This window comes from Peromyscus californicus, unplaced genomic scaffold, assembly GCF_007827085.1.
Source record: "Peromyscus californicus insignis strain IS unplaced genomic scaffold, ASM782708v3 Scaffold_6__1_contigs__length_162567912, whole genome shotgun sequence".
Classification (NCBI taxonomy): Eukaryota; Metazoa; Chordata; class Mammalia; order Rodentia; family Cricetidae; genus Peromyscus; species Peromyscus californicus.
In genome coordinates, this window is record NW_026294584.1 from 12,489,854 (window position 1) to 12,515,072 (window position 25,219).

A 25,219-nucleotide genomic window follows, 5' to 3' on the forward strand; every position below is an offset into this window, starting at 1 on the left:
AAAAGAGACTTACAGAATGGGAGCCCCATTCTCCATTGTCTGTGAGTTTCACCCACTTGTCTGTGGTGGCATCCATCTCCTGGCACTGGTCATTCTGAATCTGTGAGTTAAACACAGGGGCTCGGTAATGCTTTTAGAATAATGGCTGTCATTCATTTCTGTTCCCAGCACTTGCTGCAAGAACACCCTTTAACCCATTTTAAACAATGAACGAAGGAATCTCCAACAAGTAAACATGCCAAGAGGGAGTGGTTCGGACTAAACCATCTCATTGTTGTAACCAAATGTCAGGCCATTAAGGAAAGTGAGAATACTTATCACTAGAAAGTCATTACAAAGCCTCTGTCCAGCTTACCCAAGTGTTTTAACAATTCACATTCACCATGCAAGTCTGAGTTTAAAAGTTGATTCTATTCAATTTAAAATTTTTCTCTTTTTGAGAATTTCATACATGAGTATACTGTATTTAAATCATTTCCAACCCTCCTTCTTTCCCTTAAGCCCCTCCCTCACATCCCCACCCACTCCAGGGTTCCTGACCTCTTCTGTATTTATTATACATATACAAACACTTATGGAGTCAACAACACTACACATGTGAACACATGTTAAGGATGAATACTTGAAACTGGTTAAGCTATTAGGAGGTTACACCCTGGAGGAAACTGATTCTCCCTCACTCAGCAACCATTGATTGCACAAAGATTTCCATCTAGGGCTGGGGGCTTATGGACTCGCCCCTTCCCTCATTGGCATGTTGACTGGTGTGGTCATTATTTGGGTCTCTTTTAGGCCACCATACTGCTAAGATTTCATTGGTACAGCTTCTCTGTCAGGTCTTGATGTCACTATCTCACAGCAGGTGTCCTGAAATTTGGGCTCTCAAGACTTTCCTGTCCCCTCTTCTGCAATATTCCCTGAGCCTGAGGAGGGGGGGGGTTGCATTGTGGATATATCGACTGGAGATGGGCACCCCAAGTCCATATCCTCTGCATTTTCACCAATTGTGGATCCCGGTTATAACTGCCCATCTGATACAAAAAGAAACTTCTTTGGTAAGGAGTGAGAGCTACATTGATCTGCAAATTTCACTGACAGCAGTAAAAATTTAAATTAGCAAATAGTGTGCCTTGGTTTTCAGTTTCCCAGAACATAAGCTAAATATGTAGCTAAATGGTTATGGACAAAATCGAATTCCTAACCTTTGTAATGGAGCAAATATTAATCATTTACCATGACAATTAAAATGATTAGAGATAGTATTTTTCACATTAAACATCTTGAACTCTCTGGGTAATCCTTCAAAAGTGCTTAGAGGTTAGGCTATTACTTTTTCAGGTGTACAGAAAGTACAGAGATAACTAAAATCCAGGCCATCATTCTAGTACAGCAATGGTCAACAGCAGGTAGAGGCAGATCTCATCACATGTACTCATCACCCATCAAAACTATCTTTCTCTTCTTTAAACTATTCCTGCTGCCTTTCTTATTTTCCTATTTATCACAAAGCTTAAAGTGTTCTCACTAGGAGAAGTTTCTAAAGACTTAACTAGAAAACAGTTCCACTTGCAATATCGTTATTAAAAGAATAGCCAATTACTATTTCCTTTAATTGAATTTGTGTCCTGTTTCTCGTCTGACCATCATGATCACTGTGACACCAGCATTAAGCCATTTCATAGATGCTACAGGCTCTGAATATACCTTTAATGAACAACTAATAGGCAAGTTAAAGGCTTTTTTACACGAGAAAGCAGACATCAGTGATTGCAACATTCCCCGATACTCTGAAGAAATGAGTTCCATTACTCATTTTGAAACTAGTTTAGGTGTAATTATGGACCGATAACTTCTTTACGTTTCAGCTTCATCATTTTTTTATTAAGAAATTTTTTTATTCATTTTACATACCAATCACAGATCCCCTCTTCCCTCCTCTTACCCCTCTAGCCTCCCCCCTCAGCCCACCCCCCATTCCCTCCTACCACAGGGAGTCAGCCACCTCATCATTTTTAAAAGAAATGCTGATTGAAAGTCTCACTTGGTGCTCAAACCCAACACTTCAATACTTCAAATTAAACAGTTTACATGTATTTTTCTCCACATCCGCCTACAACTTTATCTTCAAACATTTCCTTTTCATCACTGACTAATGATGACTGAGGAGTGTTGACTTTCTGAGTCAATAAATCACAATCTATAAGCGTGAAACATCAATAAAGGGATCAGCATGAGCTTCCCACCCCTTTCAGACTCTAAACCAGATGAACACAGGCATCTCTGTGGGAAAGGAACAAAATGCTATGCCCTAAAAGCACCTTTGTTGGCTGCCCTCAAGAGACTTGTTGGGAAATATAAAGAATCTGCCTAGTCACAACAATTAGACCCTATCTCACTTCCTAATTTTATTTTCTGCAATACTATTGAAATGTCCCAAGAAATACTCACTCATTCTCACAAGCTTTTTGCAAACAGGACATACTTGAAAAAGTAAATCTGTTGAAATGTTGCTTACTGTCCTAAAACACCAAAGTATACCCATACTAGAAGTTCCTCAAAATGCCTTATCAAACAATCCACTTCACAGAAGGGAGCAGTGATAGCCGGAAAGTCAGACTTACTGCCCAAGAACACACAGCTACCAATTATAGAGTTAAGGCCACACTCAAAACCTCTTCACTTCAAAAGCAAGGCTTATACCTACATGGGAAATAGTTCTTACCATCAAACTTTTGATATAGAAACTGTAATTACTGATTTAGAAACACTCATCACCAAGATCAATAAAAATTTGTTTTAGAATTTTTCGTATATTCTTTTCTTAAAATCTGGATCATAGAGGCATTTTTCCCATTGCTTGCAAAACAAACACTGTGTTTAGTGTAAGTCCATCTGAAAACATTTTCTCAAGAATTTGAGTCACTGACATAATAAATATTACTAGATCAGCTACAGCTTATATTAGTTAAACAGCCTCAGTAGTTATTCTGTTAGCATATGATTATAGCTTAGATTCTGTCATTCTATTTAAGCTCATGACAGACACATCAACTATTTCATCCAGTGAGTCCTTTCAACAGTACAAAATTCACAGAATTGGAACATACAGCCATTTTTCCTTATTAAATAATTGTGAATGAACAAATAATTTAGTCAGTAAGAAAATATTTACTGACTTGCAAAGAAATACTTTAAGTAAAAAACAAAAAGTTTTAATATAATTTAACATAATAGAAACTGTTATGACCACTCAATGGTTAATGTACTTGCTACATAATCAGGATGAGAACCTTAGTTCAGATCCCCAGCACATGTAAAAGATGGCTATTGTGACACACATCTCTAAGGCCAGCACTAGTAGAGCAGAGAAAGGCAGATCCGCAGAGCCGGCTGCCCAGCCAGGGGAGCTGAATCTGTGAGCTCAGGTTCACTGAGATACACTGTTTCAAAAAATTAAAGTGGAGAGTGAGAGAGGAAAACATCAACTTCTGTTCTCCACACATGCACACACATGTTCCTCCATATACACACATGTTATGAACATGAAATACCTTTCTACATACACAATGCATAGAAAATAGTAGCTTTTCTAGCTAAAAAAAAAAAAGGAACCTTGGAAAAATTATTTGTGACATATGTCTAAGCCAAATGGCCACCTGATGAACATAACCAGAAACAAGCCCACCTTATGCCACAAGATAGATCTGAAAAGTAAAGAAACTGCTAATTTGAACACAAAGTACCATAGGGGGGAAAACTTTATTTTAACACTGAAAACACCTTCCAAAAAATGAGGAGGCGTAAAGTGGAATAGAATAGGTTTAGAGACAGTCATATGAATGTTCCTTAAAAATCAAATTCTATAATATGAAAAGCCTTACAAAGAACTCAAAGAAGATGTTGTTGTCCACGTACTGGTACTCAAAGAAGACATAGCCTGACTTCTTAAGGTGCACAGCATAGATCAGAGACACAGTGCAGTCATCACGGTTGGACTCTATATAGTTCCCACGAGGAAGCCAAGAAGAGCTGTGAAGACAGAAGCAAAAGTTTTATGTGAGAGCTCAGAAACCTCTTCTAGCCACAATCCTTTGAATCACAAGTAGATTTCATGAGCAAAACAAGCAGATAACACCAGCTCTGCTGAAACTCCAAGGCTGAACTACACTACTGAGAAGTTTATCTTTTTAATTAATTCATTTTTTTACTTTACTTAAAATAATTACATCATTTCTCCCCTTTCCTTCCTCCCTCCAACCCTTCCTGTGTCTTCCCATTCCAGACCCTCCCATGTACACCTCCTTAATCTTTCTCAAATTGCCCTCAGAAAAATAATAATACCAATAGACATGGAAGATGTTCCTGTACAAAAACTACAGTCAACTAACTATTGCTGAGAGAGGGAGATGAACTCCCTAATTGGTTATCCAATACTGAGTAATCAGCCCTGAAATCATACACATACAAGCAACAATAAATGGATCCACCAGGTTGTATTTATATAGTCATGTGTGTGCATATATACACATAATATTAACAATAACTATAGAAAAGGGTTTATTTTTATAGCATATGACATCTTAAACTTTGTAAGGCTTTATGTTCAATTTACCATACAAATGCTTTTTGTTTACAAAAAACAAAATCACTAATATTAATATTTATAACCTCAAGTAGAATTACTCTTTAAAATAACATCTGAGTTTAACTTATAGACACACATACACACATACACACACACACACACAGAGAGCAGGTCTATAGAAAGAAATAGTGCTACTAAATGCTAAATATTTAAATTAATGTATAAAGCTGTACTATTTTTGACCTCTTAAATTGTTGAAGAAGTCATGAGATAGAAGATAAAACCTTCACCACTGAGTTAATGCTAGATACACTAAAGCATCCCAAGAAGGTCCTGTAAGCAATGGATCTTTCAAACAGAACATTGGTGTGTGTCAGGGTTTATAGCATGCTTCACAATATCTGACAGAGGCACCAAGAAAAGGATGTAAATGTGCATTTACCAAGGTAGACCACAGTAGTGCATGGGGCACATTCTTGAGAGCTGTATTTTGTCCTGGCTCCTATTTGTTACTGATCTGTTCTGCTCTATTTGCCGTTTGCTGTGAGTTGAACAGCTCTCCCATCCCAACCCCATGGTGGACTAAAATCATGAGCAAAACAAGTCTCTCTACTTTTGGTTGTTTCTAAGGATCTTTTCAAGAAAGTAATTAATACAGCCTTGGTGCAGTGTTCAGTCAACATTTCTCACTCAACATTTCTCTCTTCACAGATGCTGGCCAGTACCTTCATTTTCTACTATGGCTTGAAGCTGCATGAAGGCCTCACCAGATGTCAACACTATGCTCTTGGGCCTGCAGAGCTGAACTAAATAAATCTCATTAAAAATTCCTCAGTATCAGGTGCTCTAAAAACAGAAATGCATAGACTAAGACAGGCAGACAGACAGACAGACAGACAGACACACACACACACACAGAGGGGTGGGGAGAGAGAGAGAGAGAGAGAGAGAGAGAGAGAGAGAGAGAGAGAGAGAAGGAGAAAGAGAGAGAACAATCTCATTCTCCAAAGAGGAAAATAAATCATTGCCCCTGAGCTGAGAAAGAACAGAAGACTGAAGGAAAGAAGATGAAGGAGGAAGGGAGAGGGCGGGAAGAAGCCAAGAAATGCAGTACTAGCTCAGCTAATTCCTCAGTGTCTTTCAACAATGATGACGATGCCAGGTTCCTGATGAAGCATTCTTGTCAGAAGGTAGCCAGAGGCTTCCTATTTTACCACCTCTCCTTTAATTTCCCAAACACACCACATTACAGGAAATGTTGCCTAGTTGATGGAGAGAACAGAAGGAAGTGCCTCTCAGAGGAAAGTACTTTTCTTTTTTCCCCCAAGACAAACATTTCTCAAGTGCTATCATATGTGAAGCTAGTGATCACCTAGCAATTAAGCAAAGGACCATTTAACCTTAGATCCTTAACCCACACTCCTAGAAAATAATCAAGGTCTAAATGAAGATCAAACACTCAAAAAAGGGGGGGGAGACATGAATTTCTCTTTAAAAACTAAAGAAAAGTTAGTAGAAACACCACTGCCCTAAGTTTGATTATAAATATAAGATAATGAACTCATTTTTCTAACAGCGCTATTGCATTCTGCATACAATATCTATTATATTGTGAGGCCAATTATTTTCTCATTAAAAATTTAGCTACATTCTTTGTAATGGCAGTCCAAAAAAATGCCCCTCTTCTGATATGTTCCCTGAGCCTTAGTACAGGGCTTGCGTTAGCTGTGTCAACCGAGGCTGGACATCTCGCTGCCAGTTGTTCTGTGCATTCTGACAAGTTGTGTATTTCTGCAATGGTCTCATAAATGATCCAAAAAGAAGCTTCTGAGATGAGGGGTGAGAGCCAAACTTACCTGTAGATATAAGCATAACTATTTAGAATATAGTTAGAAATAGTGCTGGTTTGGGAAAGGGGCAGTAGATTCTCCTCTAGGGACCATGACATGAATAACTGGCTGTTTGCACTATGAGGCATGAGTTCCTTTCTATTGAGCAGGGCTTGAGTCCATTTAGACAGTTGTTGGTGGTAAGCTATAAGTGCCACTATTGGATTCTTGGAATATCTAGCCATGCTAGTCATTGTTGTAGTTAATAGGTTTTACAGCTGGGGAGGACTATTGACTGTTTTCTTCTATTGGCAGCTTGCATAGCACCTTCAGATACTAAGAAAGCTTGTCCCTGGGGAGGAAGCTTCCAGGTCAGTTCCAGCTCAATTCCTCCAAGTCTCAAATGTGTAGTGACTTCAGAAATAGGGTCTTACCCTCAAGTTCTGGGAGGCAACCAAGGGCAACCAAGTAATGGCCTGTATTTGATGGCAAGGGGGTCTCTTGGACTCCCCTGACAAAAAACCCAAAGGGCAGTTTCCCATGCCTGGGTTTTTGTTAGTCTGTGGCTATTAGAGGGAGGGAGCATTATTGTCCAAGTGATGTAACTTCATTAAGTGTGTGTGTGAGTGTGTGTGTGTGTGTGTGTGTGTGTGTGTGTGTGTGTGTGTGTGTGTGTGAGTGTGTGTGTGTGTGTGTGTGTGTGTGTGTGTGTGTGTGTGTTAAGTAAACGTTCATTGCTGAAGAGGAAGTGGAAAGATTGTAAGAGCCAGAGGACCAGGACAGCTACTGTACCTATGAAATCTCAACAATATGCTCACCTAAATACTATCTGCACCATGACAACACCAGGTGACACGACAATGTGGATGAGAGAACTCTCAGCAGGCCCCATTCATAGATAGAGAACTGTACGCAATTAATGGCTGCTCAAAGAGGGAAGGTCAGTCGTTCTCAAGGATGAGCCCCCGTTAGGTTATCCAATCCCAAATGGTCAGTCATAAACAAATACACATTTGAACAACACTAAATGGATACAGTGGCATATATATCTGTAATAATAAAAGTAATTAAGAAGAGGTCATAACTTTGAGAGAGGTTGAGGCAACGCAGGAGAAATTAGAGGGAGAAGAGGGTGGGAATTATGTAAATAAATCACTCATTTGTTAAATCATTCAATACTATAATCTTTTGCCCTAAGCTCATCTATAATCCTCATTAGTACTGAAACTATCCTCAACTTTTCCTAAAAAAAATAACGACACCTTTTTCAAGTCGTCAAAGAGCAAAGGTTCGCTTGGGGTCTTACTTGTTACAGCCACCTGGCCTGCTGTCAGAAGGGCCCACCACAGTGTCCATGAATGTGGCAACGTTGGAAAATCCTGCCGGCAACTCATCCCATTCATCAAATTTGATGCCACTGCCCAAGGAGTAGGTGCCTTCAACACACTTACTGCACACCTGGTTCTTCATTTCTAGGTACTCTCCAGAGGCACAGGAGAAAGCTGGAAGGCAGAAGAAGGTGCAGCCCATTAGTCACTGGCCTCTTCCATTAACCGTCTCTCCTCCATATTGTCACCAGAGTCACTTTTATAAAACCCTGAGGCAAGCCCTCCAATGTCTTCATTGTTGCTGTTTGCACCCCACAGTCTGCCTCACCTATTTTACTCTACTCACCTTTTGAGCAAAACAAAATGCATATTAATCCTCTCTTCTGCTACTGTGGCTTTTCTTTCCAGATGTTGGACAAATGATCTTCTCTATCTGGATAACTCCAGTTCCTATGTAAAAACGACCATCTTCATGATAAATTACCCCCCACTCATCTCAGACTGTCATCCATGCCCCGCTCCATGGCCAAGCAGTCCACTGTCCACAGCTCCTCCACTAAAGTTCATAGAAACTACTGATGAAGGGAAGTGCTACTTTTTCTCCACAGGAAAAAAAGGGTCATTATTTTGGGATTCTTAGTTGTACCTAGCGAAGTCCAAATGAACAAAATAAGTGAGGCAAGGAACAAAACAGAAAGGGGATACAGGAGAGCACGTAGTAGTTAAGCAAGTTATCCCACCCTGAAGCCTTTCAACAGCTTCCACCTTTCTAATATTCAAAATCCGGCCATTTACGCCAGCCTCATCCATGTCTAACGTGAACTACTCTGCCTTCTTAAGAGCTAGGTTATTATTCATTCAACAACTGCAAATAAAAGTTTCCAAAGTGCAAAGCCCTGTGTGGGGTAGAGTTAGAGCTCAAGCCTGGAGGGGGGCTATCTAATCCCTTAATCAGGACATTAAAGAAGGAAGAACAAAATAAAATGTCCAAATTAAGCGATGAAAAGAAATCTCCAAGCCCAGTGAGGCAGCAAAGCCTCACAGGCAGGCACACGCCTCTTTTAATACAGTGGAGGACTTAAACAGAAATAAAAACAAGCTGTCTTTAAAAAAAACTAATTAAAGAATTAGAGCTCAAACCCACACTCATCCACCTACTCACCCACTAAACTAATGGAATGATTCTCTTTAGAAAAGCTTAATAATGCTCTTCAGTGAACTTGCAACATTCACATCAAAATCCTGAAATCAGTAGAACAACAGAATATCAGCAAAGGTCAGGCAGAGACAATTGTACATTAACTACAAGATCAAAATTATTCTGAAGACAGGGAAGGAAGATCATCTTGGAACAAGGTTGTTACACCTCTTATTAATTTTGTGACATTGAATACATTAATCGTCTCTTCGGGCTTTTGTTTCTGAGACAGCTACCACAGTAGCTGCCTCCCAGGATTATGTTAAGAAAATGAAATACAGCATAGTAGTTAGCATGACTACCCGGTCATACAGTGCATGCTCACCAAGGGCTGCTAGTATCCGTATGAGAACAACCAGCCAAGAAACAGTTAAGGAAAGCTATTTCTTTTAGTTTCAGTGAGTTCAAGGTCTTCTGGTAAACTCAGAATTAAACACCAGTCCCTAATATAACCAATGTCATCAACAACAAAGCAACATTGCAAATTATCTTGAAAGACAGTTTATTCTGAAATCAAATATTGATGTTTTAAATTGATTAACAATTAATAAAGATGCTTTATTTCACCTTACAGATTCTAATCCATCATGAAGGAAAGATTAGGGAAGGAACCCAAGGCAGGAAGATGGAGGAGAGAACTGAGGCAGAGGCCATGGAAGAGTGCTGCTTACTGGCTTGCTCTCTATAGTTTGTTCAGTTTGCTTCCTTATAGAACCCAGGACCACCAGCCCAGGGATGACACCACCCATAGTGGGCTGGGTTCTTCCATATTAGTCAGTAATTAAGAAAATGCTCCAGAGGCATGCCTACAGTTCAATCTGATAGAGGCAATTCTTCATTTGAGGTTTCCTCTTCCTAGATAACCCTAGCTTGTTCCAAGTTAGGGTCCATCTAACTAGTTCATCAAGCCTGTAAATTATTGTGAATGTACTAAGTGCATGGATTTGAGGGTTATGAATAAATTATGCAAATACAGAACCCATAAATTATGAGTATTGACTGTACTTATAATAGACTCATTAAGGAGGAAGATGTTATGTACAGCTGCCAGGTAAGAAAATTGAGCCAAAGTATATTTAAAAAACCTGATTACCTGGATACCTGATAACAGACAGCACAGATAAAAGAGTCTAGCTTGCTTGGTTCTAAAAGCAATACCCAACCTTAAAGAAAGGAGAAACAGTTCTGACTAATTCAATACCACCTTCCACATCACTCTTCATTCCCTTCAGCTGTTATGCAGTCTTTATCTTCACCATAAAACACTAGTTGATTCCTACTCTCATATTAGTTGTGTTTCATATGCTAAACCAAAAATATGCACTTGGGAACTATTTTAGCAAGCTCCTAACTTCCATAAGTCTAATAACTTTGTGAATAGAAGATAAAAGCAACATCCATCTCAAAAAACTAAGGGAATAGGTGAATGGAGCATTGTTCAATATGCCTGGCATATGCCACAAACAATTGTTTTGAACACTATTCACCTCAGGAACATGTAAATAATAACACTGCCACTAGGTTGGTGTTACTTTGTCTCTACAGAACAACTATGTAGTCCAGGTTCATCAGGTATGGGCCTTTAACAATACAGGAAAGCTAGGATGTCCTAAAGTGTTTCATCCTTTAATAGTTTGCTTCTTTTCCGTCTTTCTGTCATCCTAATAGGCACATGTCAAAGGAAGAACTACACACTCCGTTAAAATTTAATTGGTATCACAAGATTATACTGTTTTAATTTAATTGATTTCACAGAGTTATAGCAATGCCTACCTCTGCTAGCAAGCACAAGCATCTCCTTCTTTGATACTTTCTCTCAAAATGTCACTCACTTTCTCTCTCCACACTGATCTTGGCATTCAGGCTTTAATACGGTCCACAGTTTCGGTTACGGCACTGTTTGTTGTCATATGTTTGTTTGTTAGTATAACATAGGATACTTAAATTAGGCAAGGTAGTGCAGAATTTTTCTAGGTATTAGCTGCTGTATGGATTGGCTATATTTCATTTCAGTTAATTGGTCATTTCTAAAGTAAAAAATAGCTTTTTTCAACAACCTTGAAATCCTACCATAACTGAATGAAACTGACAATTAACAAACCCCAGAGCTTTGGTAGAAGGACTATGTTAGGTTTTCAATGCTTGGACAAAATACCTACACAAAACAAACTAAAGAAGCATGGTTTCATTTTGGCTTACTTTCACAAGTTTTGGTCCATCATGGTAGGGGGATAATGGCGGAACAGATTTTGTCACATCATGGTGGCCAGTAATCAAGAGAATGCCTATACTCACTGGCTTTCACCTTTCTGGCCTATTCCTCCATCCGGGACCCCCTGCCCTCTTCCCCACCACCACCTATTAAGCGGTGCTATCCACATTAAAGGTAGGTCTTTCTTCTTCACTTAATTCTCTCTGGAAATACCCTCACGGTTACACCAAGAATTGCTCTTGGCTAATCTGCTAGGAACTTCCCAATTCAATCACACCGAGAAGAACAGAACACAAAGAGACAGACAGAGTCAGAAAGGGAGGGGGACAGAGAGAGAGAGAGAGAGAGAGAGAGAGAGAGAGAGAGAGAGAGAGAGAGAGAGAGAGAGAGAGGTAAACACAGGGAGACAGAGACAGACAGAGAGAGAGAGAAAAACAGAAGCAGAGAGACAAAGACATAGACAGACAGACAGAGAGAAACAGAATCTCAGAGACAGAGAGAGACAGAGACCTTCTTGTCTAAGGTTGCCACTATTTGGCAGTGGCCTCAGTCTAGGATTTCACAGTATTTTACCACAGCAGAAACTGGAAGAGAGATATTTAAAACTCAACCCCCTAAAGTCCAGGCTTAACCAGGAGGTCATGCATTCACTCTCCATTCTTTTTCTTGGCTCTCTGACTCTGCTTTCCTGACATCTGTTTCTACAACTATGAATCTGAAAGGGCTCAAATACACAGGTGCAAAGAACCAGACATGGGAAACACAATGTTAGTCCATCACCAAATAACAAAGAACTGTAGATGTAACCAACCGTCTTATTAAATAAGAAACACAGAGCCGATTCAGAGAAGAAAGCCAAGAGGTCAGAGCTAAGAGCCTCACCCTTCCTGCTTCAGCGATCCTCTTCAGTCAAGAGAGCTCTCCGAAAGGGCTCAAATACACAGGTGCAAAGAACCAGACATGGGAAACACAATATTAGTCCATCACCAAATAACAAAGAACCAGACATGGGAAACACAATACTAGTCCATCACCAAATAACAAAGAACCAGACATGGGAAACACAATACTAGTCCATCACCAAATAACAAAGCCACAGGCAGCTTTCTGACTCTCCAAGTTTCTATTCTCACATTCCATTGGGAACATCCCATCCTCTTCCTCTTCATAGGTCTGCTTACAGGGACCCAGTAAGAGACCATGAAAAGTAGAGTCTCTGTGGGAAATAGAGCATGATAGAAAAAGTCAAGACATTACAGTTATTGTGCAAATACAATGTGCTAAGAAAGTTATTAAATCAAATTGTTTATACACTGACTATCATCTGTGATTTATGTTATCAATAAAATGTCTATTTTTAATCTGTTTATCACAGAGACTCTTGGTTTTAGTTTTTCTCCATCTAGAAACCATGTTTTAAAAGACTATGTCTATAAATTACATGTATTCATAATTAATTTATTTTTGTTATTTTGATTCAAATTATTTCATTACTAAAATATGTTTTCTGGACCATAAACAGCAGTAAGAGTAGTCTTAAAAAGAATTGGCTTGTTTAGTGAGATGTTGACAAGACACTGAGCCTATATAATCTTATTACCGGTATCACAATAATAAGATTAATTTAAGCAGCAAGTACTTTTTAGTATTTAGCATTTGGCAGGCAACAATCAGGCACCAGGGATGTGGTAGCAAATAGGAAGATAGTATTAATTCTGTCTCTCTGTTCACAGAGCTGCTATAATAGCCTAATATTCCTCAAAATCAATTATAGTTACAGCTCATCTCTCTGAGCTTAAACTCATTATAAAGCCCATCTCATTTGTCAAACTAAGTTAATATCCAAGCATAAATAATTATATATTTATGGAGAAATTCTAAATACAGAATCAAGAAGCACTATTATAATGACTTTTCTTCAATTGATTAGTCTTATTTAGTAAAAATAAATACTGTCAAAGCCATAGTCATCGTTTTCCTGCACAAGGAGACCTTTGCGACTATTAAAATAGTTACTGCTGATAAAGGGTAGAAGCAGGGACATGACGCCTAGTTACAGGACCCAAAAGTACACTCTGCTGCTCTTACTTAATCAATTGACTGCTGTCATCAGATAATCAATACTTTCATTGTCTCCCAGGCTTATAATCATAATTCTCCTAGGAAAATGAGAGGGAGTGTCTGGGAGAAAATGATCAGCATCCTCAGCCCAGCATGCCTGGCTTCTCTTCTTCCTCAGAGCCAGTGATGAGGACAGCACTTTCATACTCTCTCACTGGCAGATCTTATCTGTACAATTCCTAAACAGAAAAAATAATGCTTTCTCTCATTCTGCAAAGATGAAAGTGAGGTAGGAGGAAGCCAAATCATTACATTGAAACAGGCTATTTTTTGCCATGGCTCTGATTCACAGGAAGCTGGCTTCCCTTGGCTTAAAGGAATACTTGTTCCTTTTAACTAGCAACGGTCCACTTATCCTAAGAAGACATTTCCCCCCCATGAAGGCTGGAGTGATTGTCAATTGCCTATCATGTTCAGTTTAAGGCAGAATGAGGATCATGGAAGACAACATATCAAAATTCTTTGAATAGAATTTGTTCCCCTAAGAACAAATGGGCAAAAACATTAACAAGTTTCATTAGTGCCCTGCTGTGGGATGTTCTGTATGGCAAATGTGTTGCTGATTAGTCAATAAATAAAACACTGATTGGCCATTGGCTAGGCAGGAAGTGTAGGCGGGACAAAGAGGAGAATAAAGCTGGGAAGTGGAAGGCTGAGTCAGAGAGACACTGCCAGCCGCCATGATGAGAAACAGCATGTGAAGATGCCGGTAAGCCACGAGCCATGTGGCAAGGTATAGATTAATGGAAATGGATTAATTTAAGCTGTAAGAACAGTTAGCAAGAAGCCTGCCACGGCCATACAGTTTGTAACCAATATAAGTCTCTGTGTTTACTTGGTCGGGTCTGAGTGTCTGTGGGACTGGCAGGTGAGGGACTGGCAGGTGAGAGAGATTTGTCCTGACTGTGGGCCAGGCAGGAAAACTCTAGCTACAGTGCCCCACTATAATTTGTAAGTTGTTGGTTTTGAAGCATGATTTGATCACAGAAAAAAATGAATCTGTGATAGCTAATCAATCATCTTCTCTCAAGATGATCAAAGGACTTTTGTCACCTCGTGACTGTCCCAGGTGTAATGACATGGATCCTGAGGCTTCACATCTGCATCAGCATCAGCGTGGCACTGTACACCTCTTTGAATAACTGCAGGCTCTCACAGAAGACTATATCAAACAGAACCAATGTCCTGCTTCACAAGTTGTGAAGCTTGCAGCCATGAAACTAGAAGATTTTACTACAACCCAACCAAGAAAGCCATTGTTTCCACTTAAAACAAACAGGACAGCTTTGGACAGCATTAGGAAAAGCTTTGCTTGGAATTCAAAAGACATGAATTCTAGGTCTAGCATGGCTGCAAGGCTACTTGAAGCAACATATGCAGTTACTGTGCAAGCAGAAGCTGCATAGTTAAATAACCAGAACTGTATTCTCAAAAGTCAAATCCTACCAATAATGACATCTGACTTTCCATTAAGAGAAAGTGTGGATCACAAAGCTGGAATATCTAAATTTTTAGATGTGAACTCCTTAGAGAAGAAATAAAAATTTTCACCTCTCACTTTATAAAGTGAAAGTTAGTCAAGAGATCCACAAAAGACACATTAATAAGACCTATTCTGGCTGACCTTTCAACTGCCATTCTAAGGAATATTTAGTGAAAGTATTGCCTCTGATATCTAAAAACTGATTCTCACAGGACACCTCCTTTTGCACATCCTCATACAGTCATTCAGAAAAAAATTCCTGAAATACAAGAAGACTGATCAACCAGGAAAACAGTGATGTAAACACAGACAACCCTCATTAAACTAGCAGAATATATAAAAAGGATCCCATCTTTTTTAAGCTAAGTAAAGGTAGTTTTCATCTTTACAAAACCATGAAAAGTATAAATGTATTCTACTGTGGCTTACTGACTTCAGTATCTTATTGGAAAGGGAAAAGTCCCAGTTCATTGAGAACAAGATGGCCTAGGGGTTCAGAAGAAGAGAAAGAGACAGAAAAGGAGGGAGGAAGAAAGAGAGAGCGAATAGCCAAGTTTACAGGAAGAAAAAGGTTCAGAGTACTTGATGAGTCACCACAGGAGGCAAAACAAGATATCTGTGAAATTGTTTTTCTCAACTTCTGTTTATGCCCTAACACCTTGGCTCTTAGCTCCCTGCACTCCTAGTCCTTAGAAAGTTCCTGTCATCATCTACCTCCTGAGAGTCTCTCCAACCTTACTGCAGTTTTGAGAGCTGAGTTCCCTCCCTTCCTTACGAGACCTTTTATTCTGATAAGCTTCCATAACCGCAGCCCGCATCAAACACCACTATCGGAATTGGCCCGGTTCTACTGTTCTCAACTGTTTATCTCACCTCTCAAGGCTGCCATCCACTCCAGACTCTCACCTGTCACTTGTGGGCTCCTGAGCACACTCAAGGTCCCACCTAGACATGCACGTCAGCATTCCTACACCAAGCATGCTGAGAACAAAGTGATTCTGTCTTGATGGGATTTGAGAAAGACCAGTCATTTCCCAGAGGTAGGCCAACACAAAATGCACTCTGTGTGTGTGTGTGTGTGGTTTATCTGTTTCAATTTTCTTTTTTCATTTTTTGTTGTTTCTCTCTTTCCTTTTTTTTTTTTTTGTTGTTGTTTTTTGAGACAGGGTTTCTCTGTGTAGCTTTGTGCCTTTTCCTGGAACTCACTTGGTAGCCCAGGCTGGCCTCGAACTCACAGAGATCCGCCTGGCTCTGCCTCCCGAGTGCTGGGATTAAAGGCGTGCGCCACCACCGCCCGGCTCTTTCTTTTTTGAGAGAACAAACATGAAGTTGGGTGGATAAGGAGATGGGGAGATATCAGAGGAGTTGGGGAAAATTAAAGGATTTGATCAAAATAAATTTTAATAAAAATTTTTTAAAATGAGAAGAAGAAGAAGAAGATGGTCCAGGAGCTCAACTGATTGATGCCAATCTCAATTCTGACTGTGACTAAACTGTGTCTTCAGGCTTTATTTCAGCTCTTCTGTCTAAAAATTTTCAGAAGACACAACAAAGATTGGCTTTTTTGGCTGTTGTGATGAGTAAACGAATTTAAGTCATGCACATCTAGCATTTAAATTTGTGTCTGCCATACAACAAAGATCATTTCTTCTAAATGCTTCAGCTAGTATTCCTACTACATTATACTGCACAGTTACAACTCCAGGCAAAACAGATTATATATTTCAGCTCATAACTCCTGAACCTTGGCTGTCTTCAGGTCCAATGTCCTTGGCATGACACAGGAGATGGTTGGGACATTTACCAGAATCTCTGTCTTGCCCACATTGCCCTTGAAAGGTAGTCTTGCAGCCCTCACAGAAGACTCAGGAAAATCCAGACCCATTCCACTCAGCATGTATATATCATCAAGCAAAAGAACTTTGGAATTCACTTCAGAGTTCCTCAGTGAATTAACACGACTGGTACCTAAGGCACGGAGCTTAAATCCCATTACAGCTCTAAATCAGGATACTTGTTTCCCCCACATGAACCAATGAGAGATTAACAGTTTCTCAAGTTGCTCAGCTGATGACTGATGACTCCGAACTTCAAGTTTACATCTGCTTCACACATTTGACTCCACGAGCACCTTCTCTCCTTGGTGAGGTCATCCTACACAACATAGGCCCCTTCACTACTCTTTTGAAGTAGCTTTATTTACTTATCTCTTGCTGAAAGTCTCTGAAGACATGACTATTTTCACTGTTTTATATCCTCATCAGTAAAAATGGTAATATTCAAAAATATGCCTTTCGCTGAATGAATTAAAGCTCAATAAATATTGTGGAGTATTTTTCGCAGGGACAAACAAGTTAGTTTCAGAATGGAAATTAAACTAAATACCATCTGTAAAAGGCCATTATCAAAATACCAGTGCAAGAATGTTGTAAGAGAAACTTACAGGAAATTACATGAGATGCATTACATCAGACATAACTATATGTATAGAGTTTACTGTTTTCAAGCATGATATTTTTTCTCTAAGATTTTAATGGATATTGGCAAAATGCAATTGCATATATATGTTAATTAAAGTGATTCTGTGATGTACAGGTACCAGGTAAAACACTGAATCAAGCTAATTAACAGATCTCTCACTCCAAATAATTGGTATTATTCTTCCTGACTAAATAAAATGTTAAGCATTTTTACTAACATGCTCCCATTCTACTGTCTGCTTCTGTGAGTTCAACTGGTTTAGATTTCACAAGTAAGTAAGAATGCAATGTTTGTCTTTCTGTTTCAATAGTGTCCTTCATGTTTCACTGAGTATAATGACTTCCAGGACCATCCACACTTTTAACAATGATGTAATTCTTAACTTTTAAAAGACAGTATAGATAATATACAGAGTCTATATATTGTTCATTAATTCTTTTGTTTTTGTTTTTGAAACAGTATCTTACTCTGTAACTTAGGCTGCCCTGGAATGTTTGTGTAATCCAGACTGGCTCCAAATTCACAGAAATCTGCCTGTGTCAGCCTCCCAAGCACTGGTATCACACACATGAACCACCACACCTGGCCCTCCACTCATTTCTTAAAAGATGTATATATGTATGTATATGTGTGCATGTCTCCATGTGTGGGTACATATGTCTTTATTCATACATGCAAGCCAGATGAGGGCAGAGACTGGCCTCTCTCAGTCTCTGCTTGGCTCCTTTGAAGCAGGTGTCTCTCTGAACCTGGGGCTTGTGTTTTCTCAGTTAGGTGCTGACATTCTCATGCTTCTGCGTGTATATCATGATGCAATTGAATAGAACACTCTTTTTTTTTTTTTTTTGGTTTTTCGAGACAGGGTTTCTCTGTGTAGCTTTGCGCCTGTCCTGGAACTCACTTGGTAGCCCAGGCTGGCCTCGAACTCACAGAGATCCGCCTGGCTCTGCCTCCCGAGTGCTGGGATTAAAGGCGTGCACCACCACCGAGAACACTCTTTGAATACTTGTTAAGTCCATCTAGCCTACAGGACTGTTCAAATCTACTTTTTGCTAGTGGTTTCCTTTTAGAATACTCTTTCATTACTACAAATATGATACAGAAGTCTACTAATATTATTGTATTGCTTATATTTATCTCTTTAAATATGTCAGTGTTTGCTTTATGTACTTAGATGCTCTGATGTTGAATATATTTATAATTTTTCCATCTTTCTGTTGTATTGATGCTTATAATTATGTTGTCATCTATCTCTCTGTTTTTATCTCACACACATGCACACACAATTTTCTCTTTGCCTCTACAAGTAATAGAATATCTAATATAATGCTGAGTTTTTCTTATAAACCATTAGATATGAGTCTTAAAATAGATTTGAGAAAAGCATGAGAAGAATATGCGCCCAAAGATTTGTAAAACTAATCTGACCATAGCACTTATTGATCCAAGTAAAATGAGTGTTAATTTACAATCACTGAAAGATCAAAATATAAGCATATGCATGCATACTTATATAAAAGTTATTATAGCTCATTAAAGTTACATTAATTCCTTTGCTCTTATGTGGAAAATACAAAAGGAAACTATACACACATGCTTATTACTTATATGATATACATTTTATACATATTTGCATGTGTATTTGATTGCATATGTTCTATGTGCCATTGGTTGACTTATATCAATACTGAAGCACAAGATTAAACAAAGTTCACAAGACAAAATTGATTTGGTGGTTACCTTCTGAATGGAATATCTTGAATAGCCATTCTCAATTAGAAAATGATGTATTAAGGCTGTTCTTGAAATTATGGGTTTGGAAATATTTGAAAGAGTAAGGAATAAATGATGTATGCCCTCCCCACCAAAAAGCACGAGAATATGAAAGAAACAGATATGTTCCTTTCTTCCTTAGTGATTTAGACCTGTTAAAAACATGTAAAGATGAAACTCTCTTCTCCTTCTCATCTCCCAGGAGAGCCAGGCCCTCACCCTTCACTTCTGAGGTTTGATGTGAAGTCAAAAGGCCCCTCTCTACAGGGTGTGTATTTGCAGTGGAAATTGCTCAAAGATGACCACTATTTTTGACAATCTAAGACCATCAAAGGAACTTTAGAAGTTTAAGAAGTACTTTAGAAATTCTACTGCCTCAAGGATAAAAGAGGGAAATGAGCCAACAGAAGTAGCCAGGCTTAAAGTGGGCTACCACTTCTCGTTCTAAGGTTGGGATGGAGAATGCAGTGGTTCAGGAACGGCATGCTACCTGCAGGACCCTGGTGGTGGGATTATGCCTACAGATAATAGACTGGTGCAGACCAGGGCCTTGGAAGAAGCAGCCAAGTTTCCAGTGAGTGAGCTGGAGCTTCCAGGGGAATGCAGCGCCATAAGGTCACCTCAGTGTTCGGTGCAGCACTAGGAAACTGACCAGCTCTCCACTGCAGAGGGCACAGAGACTGAAGCCAGTGTCCTTAGCAGAGGTCTCTCCCTGCCTTTCCAGAGCCCTGCAGCTTTGGAATCACATATACCCCAGGAACTCAACATAACAAAGGCTGAGATACAACTGCTCCTCAACCTCTCTTGGAGGAGCCTTGCAACTTGTTTCCAGATGGTTTCTGAAAAGCAAATGTATAGCAGAGTTAACCCAATTTTCTGGAGAAGTTTACAGTTGATGCGTGAATATTCCTCAGCAATTCCTCAGCAAGGGCCCCCTCTACTGCCCCCTTTTTAAATGGGAAAAGACCTGTGTGATTAGACTTTGAAGAACCTATAGCAGTTTCAACAAAGGCCAAAATCTGGGTTTGCTGCTATTTCGGAACACTAGGATCTGAGAAAATCATGTCCCACACAACCACTGCTCTAAAGCCCCTTAACGTACTTGAAGTTGCCATGTTCCATTTTTTAAATCTGTTTTTTTTTTCCTGTCTGCACCAACTGCTGGGTGCCAACAGAGCCGAAAGAACTTCAGCCACATCTTCAGCAGAGCAAAGCTGGCTCTGGAGTGAATACATGTGCAGTAGAGTCTCAGATCTGCCACGGCCAGACCTGGGGGCAGTTACTGCACCACCTTAAGCTGGTGTTTTCCCTCCAGTAAAAGAGAAGATTGCTTCAGCTTACACACTCCTAATCAGAAAAGCCCAAATTCTCCCAAATCTTAATTTTCCGTGTATGCTAACATACCACAAGGAAAAAATTCTACCGCATTGTTTCCTGTAACAAGTAATTTTTAGTATTGTATAAAAGTAACTGTAGGTAAGGTATGTAAGAAATATATAAAATACAAATGAATTAGGTGCTTAGACTTCCCAAGATATCTCATTATGCATATATAAATATTACAGAGATAATCAAGGATAGGATGGTATAATGACATCCAGCTCTAAGCACCAACCATGTCTGTCTCAAGGTCACAATAAGAAATGGTAGCTATGATCAGCAATAAAACAATCTTAGGCACTAAAGATTGGGAATGTATAAGCAATGTGCATAATATGATAAAATTGTACTTCTTAGTTAATTAGATCTGTTAACTGAGTTTGTGAGCTTTGAAGTAACATGCTTTTACCATAATAAAGAAAAAGCAAAAAAAAATCTAAGGCCAGACCAACAACTGCCAGAATATATATATAGATATATATGGAGGGAGAGAGAGAGAGAGAGAGAGAGAGAGAGAGAGAGAGAGAGAGAGAGAGAGAATATAGATATATAGATATCATGTGGGAGCACTGACAACTTCAGATTTCAGACAAAAAGCTGATATAAAAAAATGTCCTGGCTGTTCATGCAGATCTCATTCCATTTCTCTGTCATTGGGCGATCCCCGTGTCTTTCTTGGGGTCCTGTTTTCCAGGTAGCCTCCCTGGTGATGTGAGTAGCAGTCCAGTCATCCTTGTTCCACATCCAGTATCCTCCTATGAGTGAGTACATACCATGTTTGTCTTTCTGAGTCTGGGTTACCTCACTCAGGATGATTTTTTCTAGATCCATCCATTTGTCTGCAAACCTCATGATGTCATTGTTTTTCTCTGCTGAGTAGTATTCCATTGTGTATATGTACCACATTTTATTTATCCATTTTTCAGTTGAAGGGCATCTAGGTTGTTTCCATGTTCTGGCTATTACAAACAATGCTGATATGAACATAGCTGAACAAGTGCTCTTGTGGTGTGATTGAGCATTCCTTGGGTATATGCCCAAGAGTGGGGGTAGTGAAGAGCGAGGGTCGAGGGAAAGAGAGCTTGGGGGAGTGGGAGATCCCAGCTGGATCAACAACAGAGAGGGAGAACAAAGAATAGGAGACCATGGTAAATGAAGACCACATGAGAATAGGAAGAAGCAAAGTGCTAGAGAGGCCCACAGAAATCCACAAAGATACCCCCACAACAGACTGCTGGCAATGGTCAAGAGACAGCCCAAACTGACCTACTCTGGTGATGGGATGGCCAAACACCCTAATTGTCGTGCTAGAAACCCCATCCAACGACTGAGGGATCTGGATGCAGAGATCCATGGCTAGGCCCCGGGTGGATCTCTGGGAGTCCAATTAGTGAGAATGAGGACGGTTTATATGAGCGAGAATTGTTGAGACCAAGGTTGGATAAAGCACAGGGACAAATAGCCAAATGAATGGAAACACATGAACTATGAACCAATGGCTGAGGGGTCCCCAACTGGATCAGGCCCTCTGAATGGGTGAGACAGTTGATTGGCTTGATCTGTTTGGGAGGCATCCAGGCAGTGGGACCGGGTCCTGTGCTCATTGCATGAGTTGGCTGTTTGAAACCTGGGGCTTATGCAGGATCGCTTGGCTCGGCCTGGGAGGAGGGCACTGGACCTACCTGGACTGAGTCTACCAGGTTGATCTCAGTCCGCGGGGAAGGTTTTGCCCTGGAGGAGGTGGGAATGGGGGGTGGGCTAGGGGGAAGGTGAGGGGGGCGGGAGTGGGGAGAACAAGGGAATCCGTGGCTGATATGTAGAACTGAATTGTATTGCAAAATAAAAATAAAAAAAATTAAATAAAAAAATGTCCCACCTATCATGTATCATTTTTTAAATAAGTATCATTTTCAATGTATATTATAATTAAAAGAAACTTGACTATTAGAGTTTTGGAAATGTTTTCTTGTTGAAGAAGTAAATTTACTCCTGGAGCTCTGCAGGAGTCCACTCAGAGAGAGGAGGGATTTTATGAGCAAGTGCATCAGGATCATGATGGGGAAACCTGCAGGGACGACCAAACCAAACTAGTGGGAACTCATGAAAGTTGGATCAATGGCTGTGGAGCCTGCAGGGGACTGGACTAGGCCCTCTGCATGGTGAGACAGTTGTGTAGCTTGATCTGCTTGGTAGGCCCCTGGTGGTAGGATCAGAATCCATCCCTGGTGTATAAGGGGGCTTTTTGAAGCCCACCACCTATGATGGGACACCTCATGCAGCCTTGAGGCAGGGGAAAGAGCTTGAACTTGCCTCTACTGGATGTGCAGCCGCCTGGGAGGCCTTGTCTTCTTGTGGGGGGGGGGGGAATGAGGGGTTGGTTGGGGGGGAGGCTGGGGGGGAAGGAGGGAAGAGGGGAATCTCTGATTGGTGTGTAAAATGAAAAAAAATTCTTAATAAAAAAATGAAAAAAAGTAAATTCAAATCTTTACCTATGGAATGTTATGAAAATATTGACTGGAAAATGTCTGCAATATTCAAATTGGAACCACTCCTATTTAGGCATGAGTTTTCTAACAAAATTAGGAGCCATATAATTCAAGCGTACTGATAAATACTAAAACTATGACTTCCAAGAGATGAAAGCCCTGATTTAGAATGACTACCAAGTCCCATGGTATAGAATCCTCCACTATAGTCCATTTTAATCTAGACAGCCAGAGCTAGCCCAAACCAACACACTTCCTATCCATAGAGTAAACATTTAGAATAGTTAGATCGTCTCTACAAACAACACTGGTTACAGGGAGCCAAGGAATTAAGCCCCAGGATAAAAAGTACTGGCCAGAAACAATACAGGTTTTCTAGGAAACAAATTTGCAATAAGCCAATTGCAGCATTGTTACTCAGGCTCTGTTTTCCTTTAACCACATTCTGTTCTCACTGAGAACAGGTCCTGCGTGCCAGTGACTGCCAAGACCCCAGGCTGGTGGCACCTACTTCTCTCTTGACCCCACTGTCTCTTCTGACTCTTGCTAGATCACCTGACCATGGGGACTCTCAGGTTTTTTCTGCATTTATTTAAAATCAGTCACCAAGAACTAATGGTGATTTTTCTGATTTTCTTCATACATTGAACCACTACAGTCTCCACAGTATCTACTGCTGATGGTTAACTTTTTGTAACTCATAACAGACACACTGTATGAAAAAAAAAAGAGAATCATTCACCCATTTAATAACTTGCTTATCCATTTCATTCATTTGGAAACAGAAGCTTTCTATAAATAGCTTTTGGAAGACCACAAGAAAATTGAAGTGGTTTCTCTGCCAGCTCTCGAACCCAGGGCCACAGTTGGCCTATTTTACTGCATACACTTCCAACTGACCAAACTAAAAGATTGTTTAGAAGGTACTTTATAAATAAAAATAAATTTAATGACATCTCTTTGTGTTAATTTAAAAAGCTGAATTTCAAGCCTTCTAATTTCCAATTGAAAAGAGATATTGTATGTAATATTAGCAATCCTACAGTCTCTCTACAAGTTGCACTTAAAATAATTAAACTATTTCTGTGGCTAACAAAAAGGAATCCATTGCAAGATGAGCTCTATGGACAGTGGTGATATTGAATGGCAAGAACATGAATATACTTAATAACAACTCAAAAGTTATCACTTAAAGAGAAATTGTAAGTGATGTATTTTTTATCCAACTCAAAAGTATTGATTTTAAAACTCAAAGAGAAAGTCTGTCAATCTTCTCTCCATAATTTCAAATAAGAGAATAAATATATTTATTTTTTTAAAAAATGACATCCTTGAATATTGCCCATGTCTCATTAAGCACTTCAGACAGAAGGACGTGAGGTCCCGAGAAAGACCCAGTAAATGCACCTACTGCCAAGATTGATGACCTGAGTTCATACCCAGGAGCTACATGGTAGAAACAAAGAGTCAACTCTCCCATGTTGTCCTCTGACCTCCACCCACACACTGGAGCACACCTAAACCTCCATGCATACTTGCATAGATAGATACATACAAATAAAACAAAGAGTACTAATATTTTTTAAGAAAGACTCTATTGTTTTGCTAGACATCAACACTACATATACATTGTTGCCAGGTCTCTGATGTTCCTTATAATGGCACCTAGAACTGATATGATGAGTTTATGGCTTAATCTGGAAAACAAATGGTCAAAAAATCACAACATACTGCATTCTTTGCCTCTCACTGGGTCAGGCAGGCCAGAGCAATCCACTGCAGAATTCGGAATGGCGACCCTCCACCTGGAGCCAGTGCTATCACATTCTGTATATTCAAAGTGGTAATCTTTCTGCAAACAATCACAAAAACAAGCCTTTGTTAGAGCCAATTCTAACTGATGAGCTGGTTTTTTTTCTATCATCCCAAAGGGCCTCCAAGCCTGTTTCCAAACTGTTCACTCTCCTGGAGTCTCACCCCTCTCCCCCGCTACCCACATCAGCAGTTCATCAATCAAAACTGTACCATGCAATGTAGAGAGGGCATTGAAGGTCTGGTGAAAAGAGGGTACTCAACACTATCATTCTTATCTACTGAGAAGGCCACAGCACACTTTCCGTATCTCCTTTGTAGGCTTTTTGAGCTCTAAGTGATTGACAGACATAAGGGAAAAAATGACCTGAGGAAGTCAACTGTTGCCATGTCTCAAGTGCTTCAAAGAAGCCAATCACTTCCATTGGCCTAATTCTCACTCTATTTAAAACTTAACAGAAGGCATAATAATGCATCACTCAAACACTACTAAATAGCCATGAGGCTCTCTGAGGCTTAATTCACACCTCC

The 25,219-nt window shown here is 39.8% G+C and overlaps 1 protein-coding gene across 3 annotated transcripts in view; it reads right to left on the reverse strand.

Annotated features, from left to right (window-relative positions):
• Window positions 1-25,219, reverse strand: part of Elapor2 (endosome-lysosome associated apoptosis and autophagy regulator family member 2) — a 182,492-nt gene that overhangs the window by 63,117 nt on the left and 94,156 nt on the right. For 2 of the 3 annotated variants that reach the window (XM_052722249.1, XM_052722250.1), the window contains exons 2-5: window positions 24,608-24,728; window positions 7,721-7,916; window positions 3,882-4,029; window positions 14-100 (exon numbers count right to left, since the gene is read on the reverse strand). In XM_052722249.1, the coding sequence (XP_052578209.1) occupies window positions 14-100; window positions 3,882-4,029; window positions 7,721-7,916; window positions 24,608-24,728 (552 nt within the window). The remainder of the gene's footprint in view (window positions 1-13; window positions 101-3,881; window positions 4,030-7,720; window positions 7,917-24,607; window positions 24,729-25,219) is intronic. The other variant, XM_052722251.1, reaches the window with a different exon arrangement.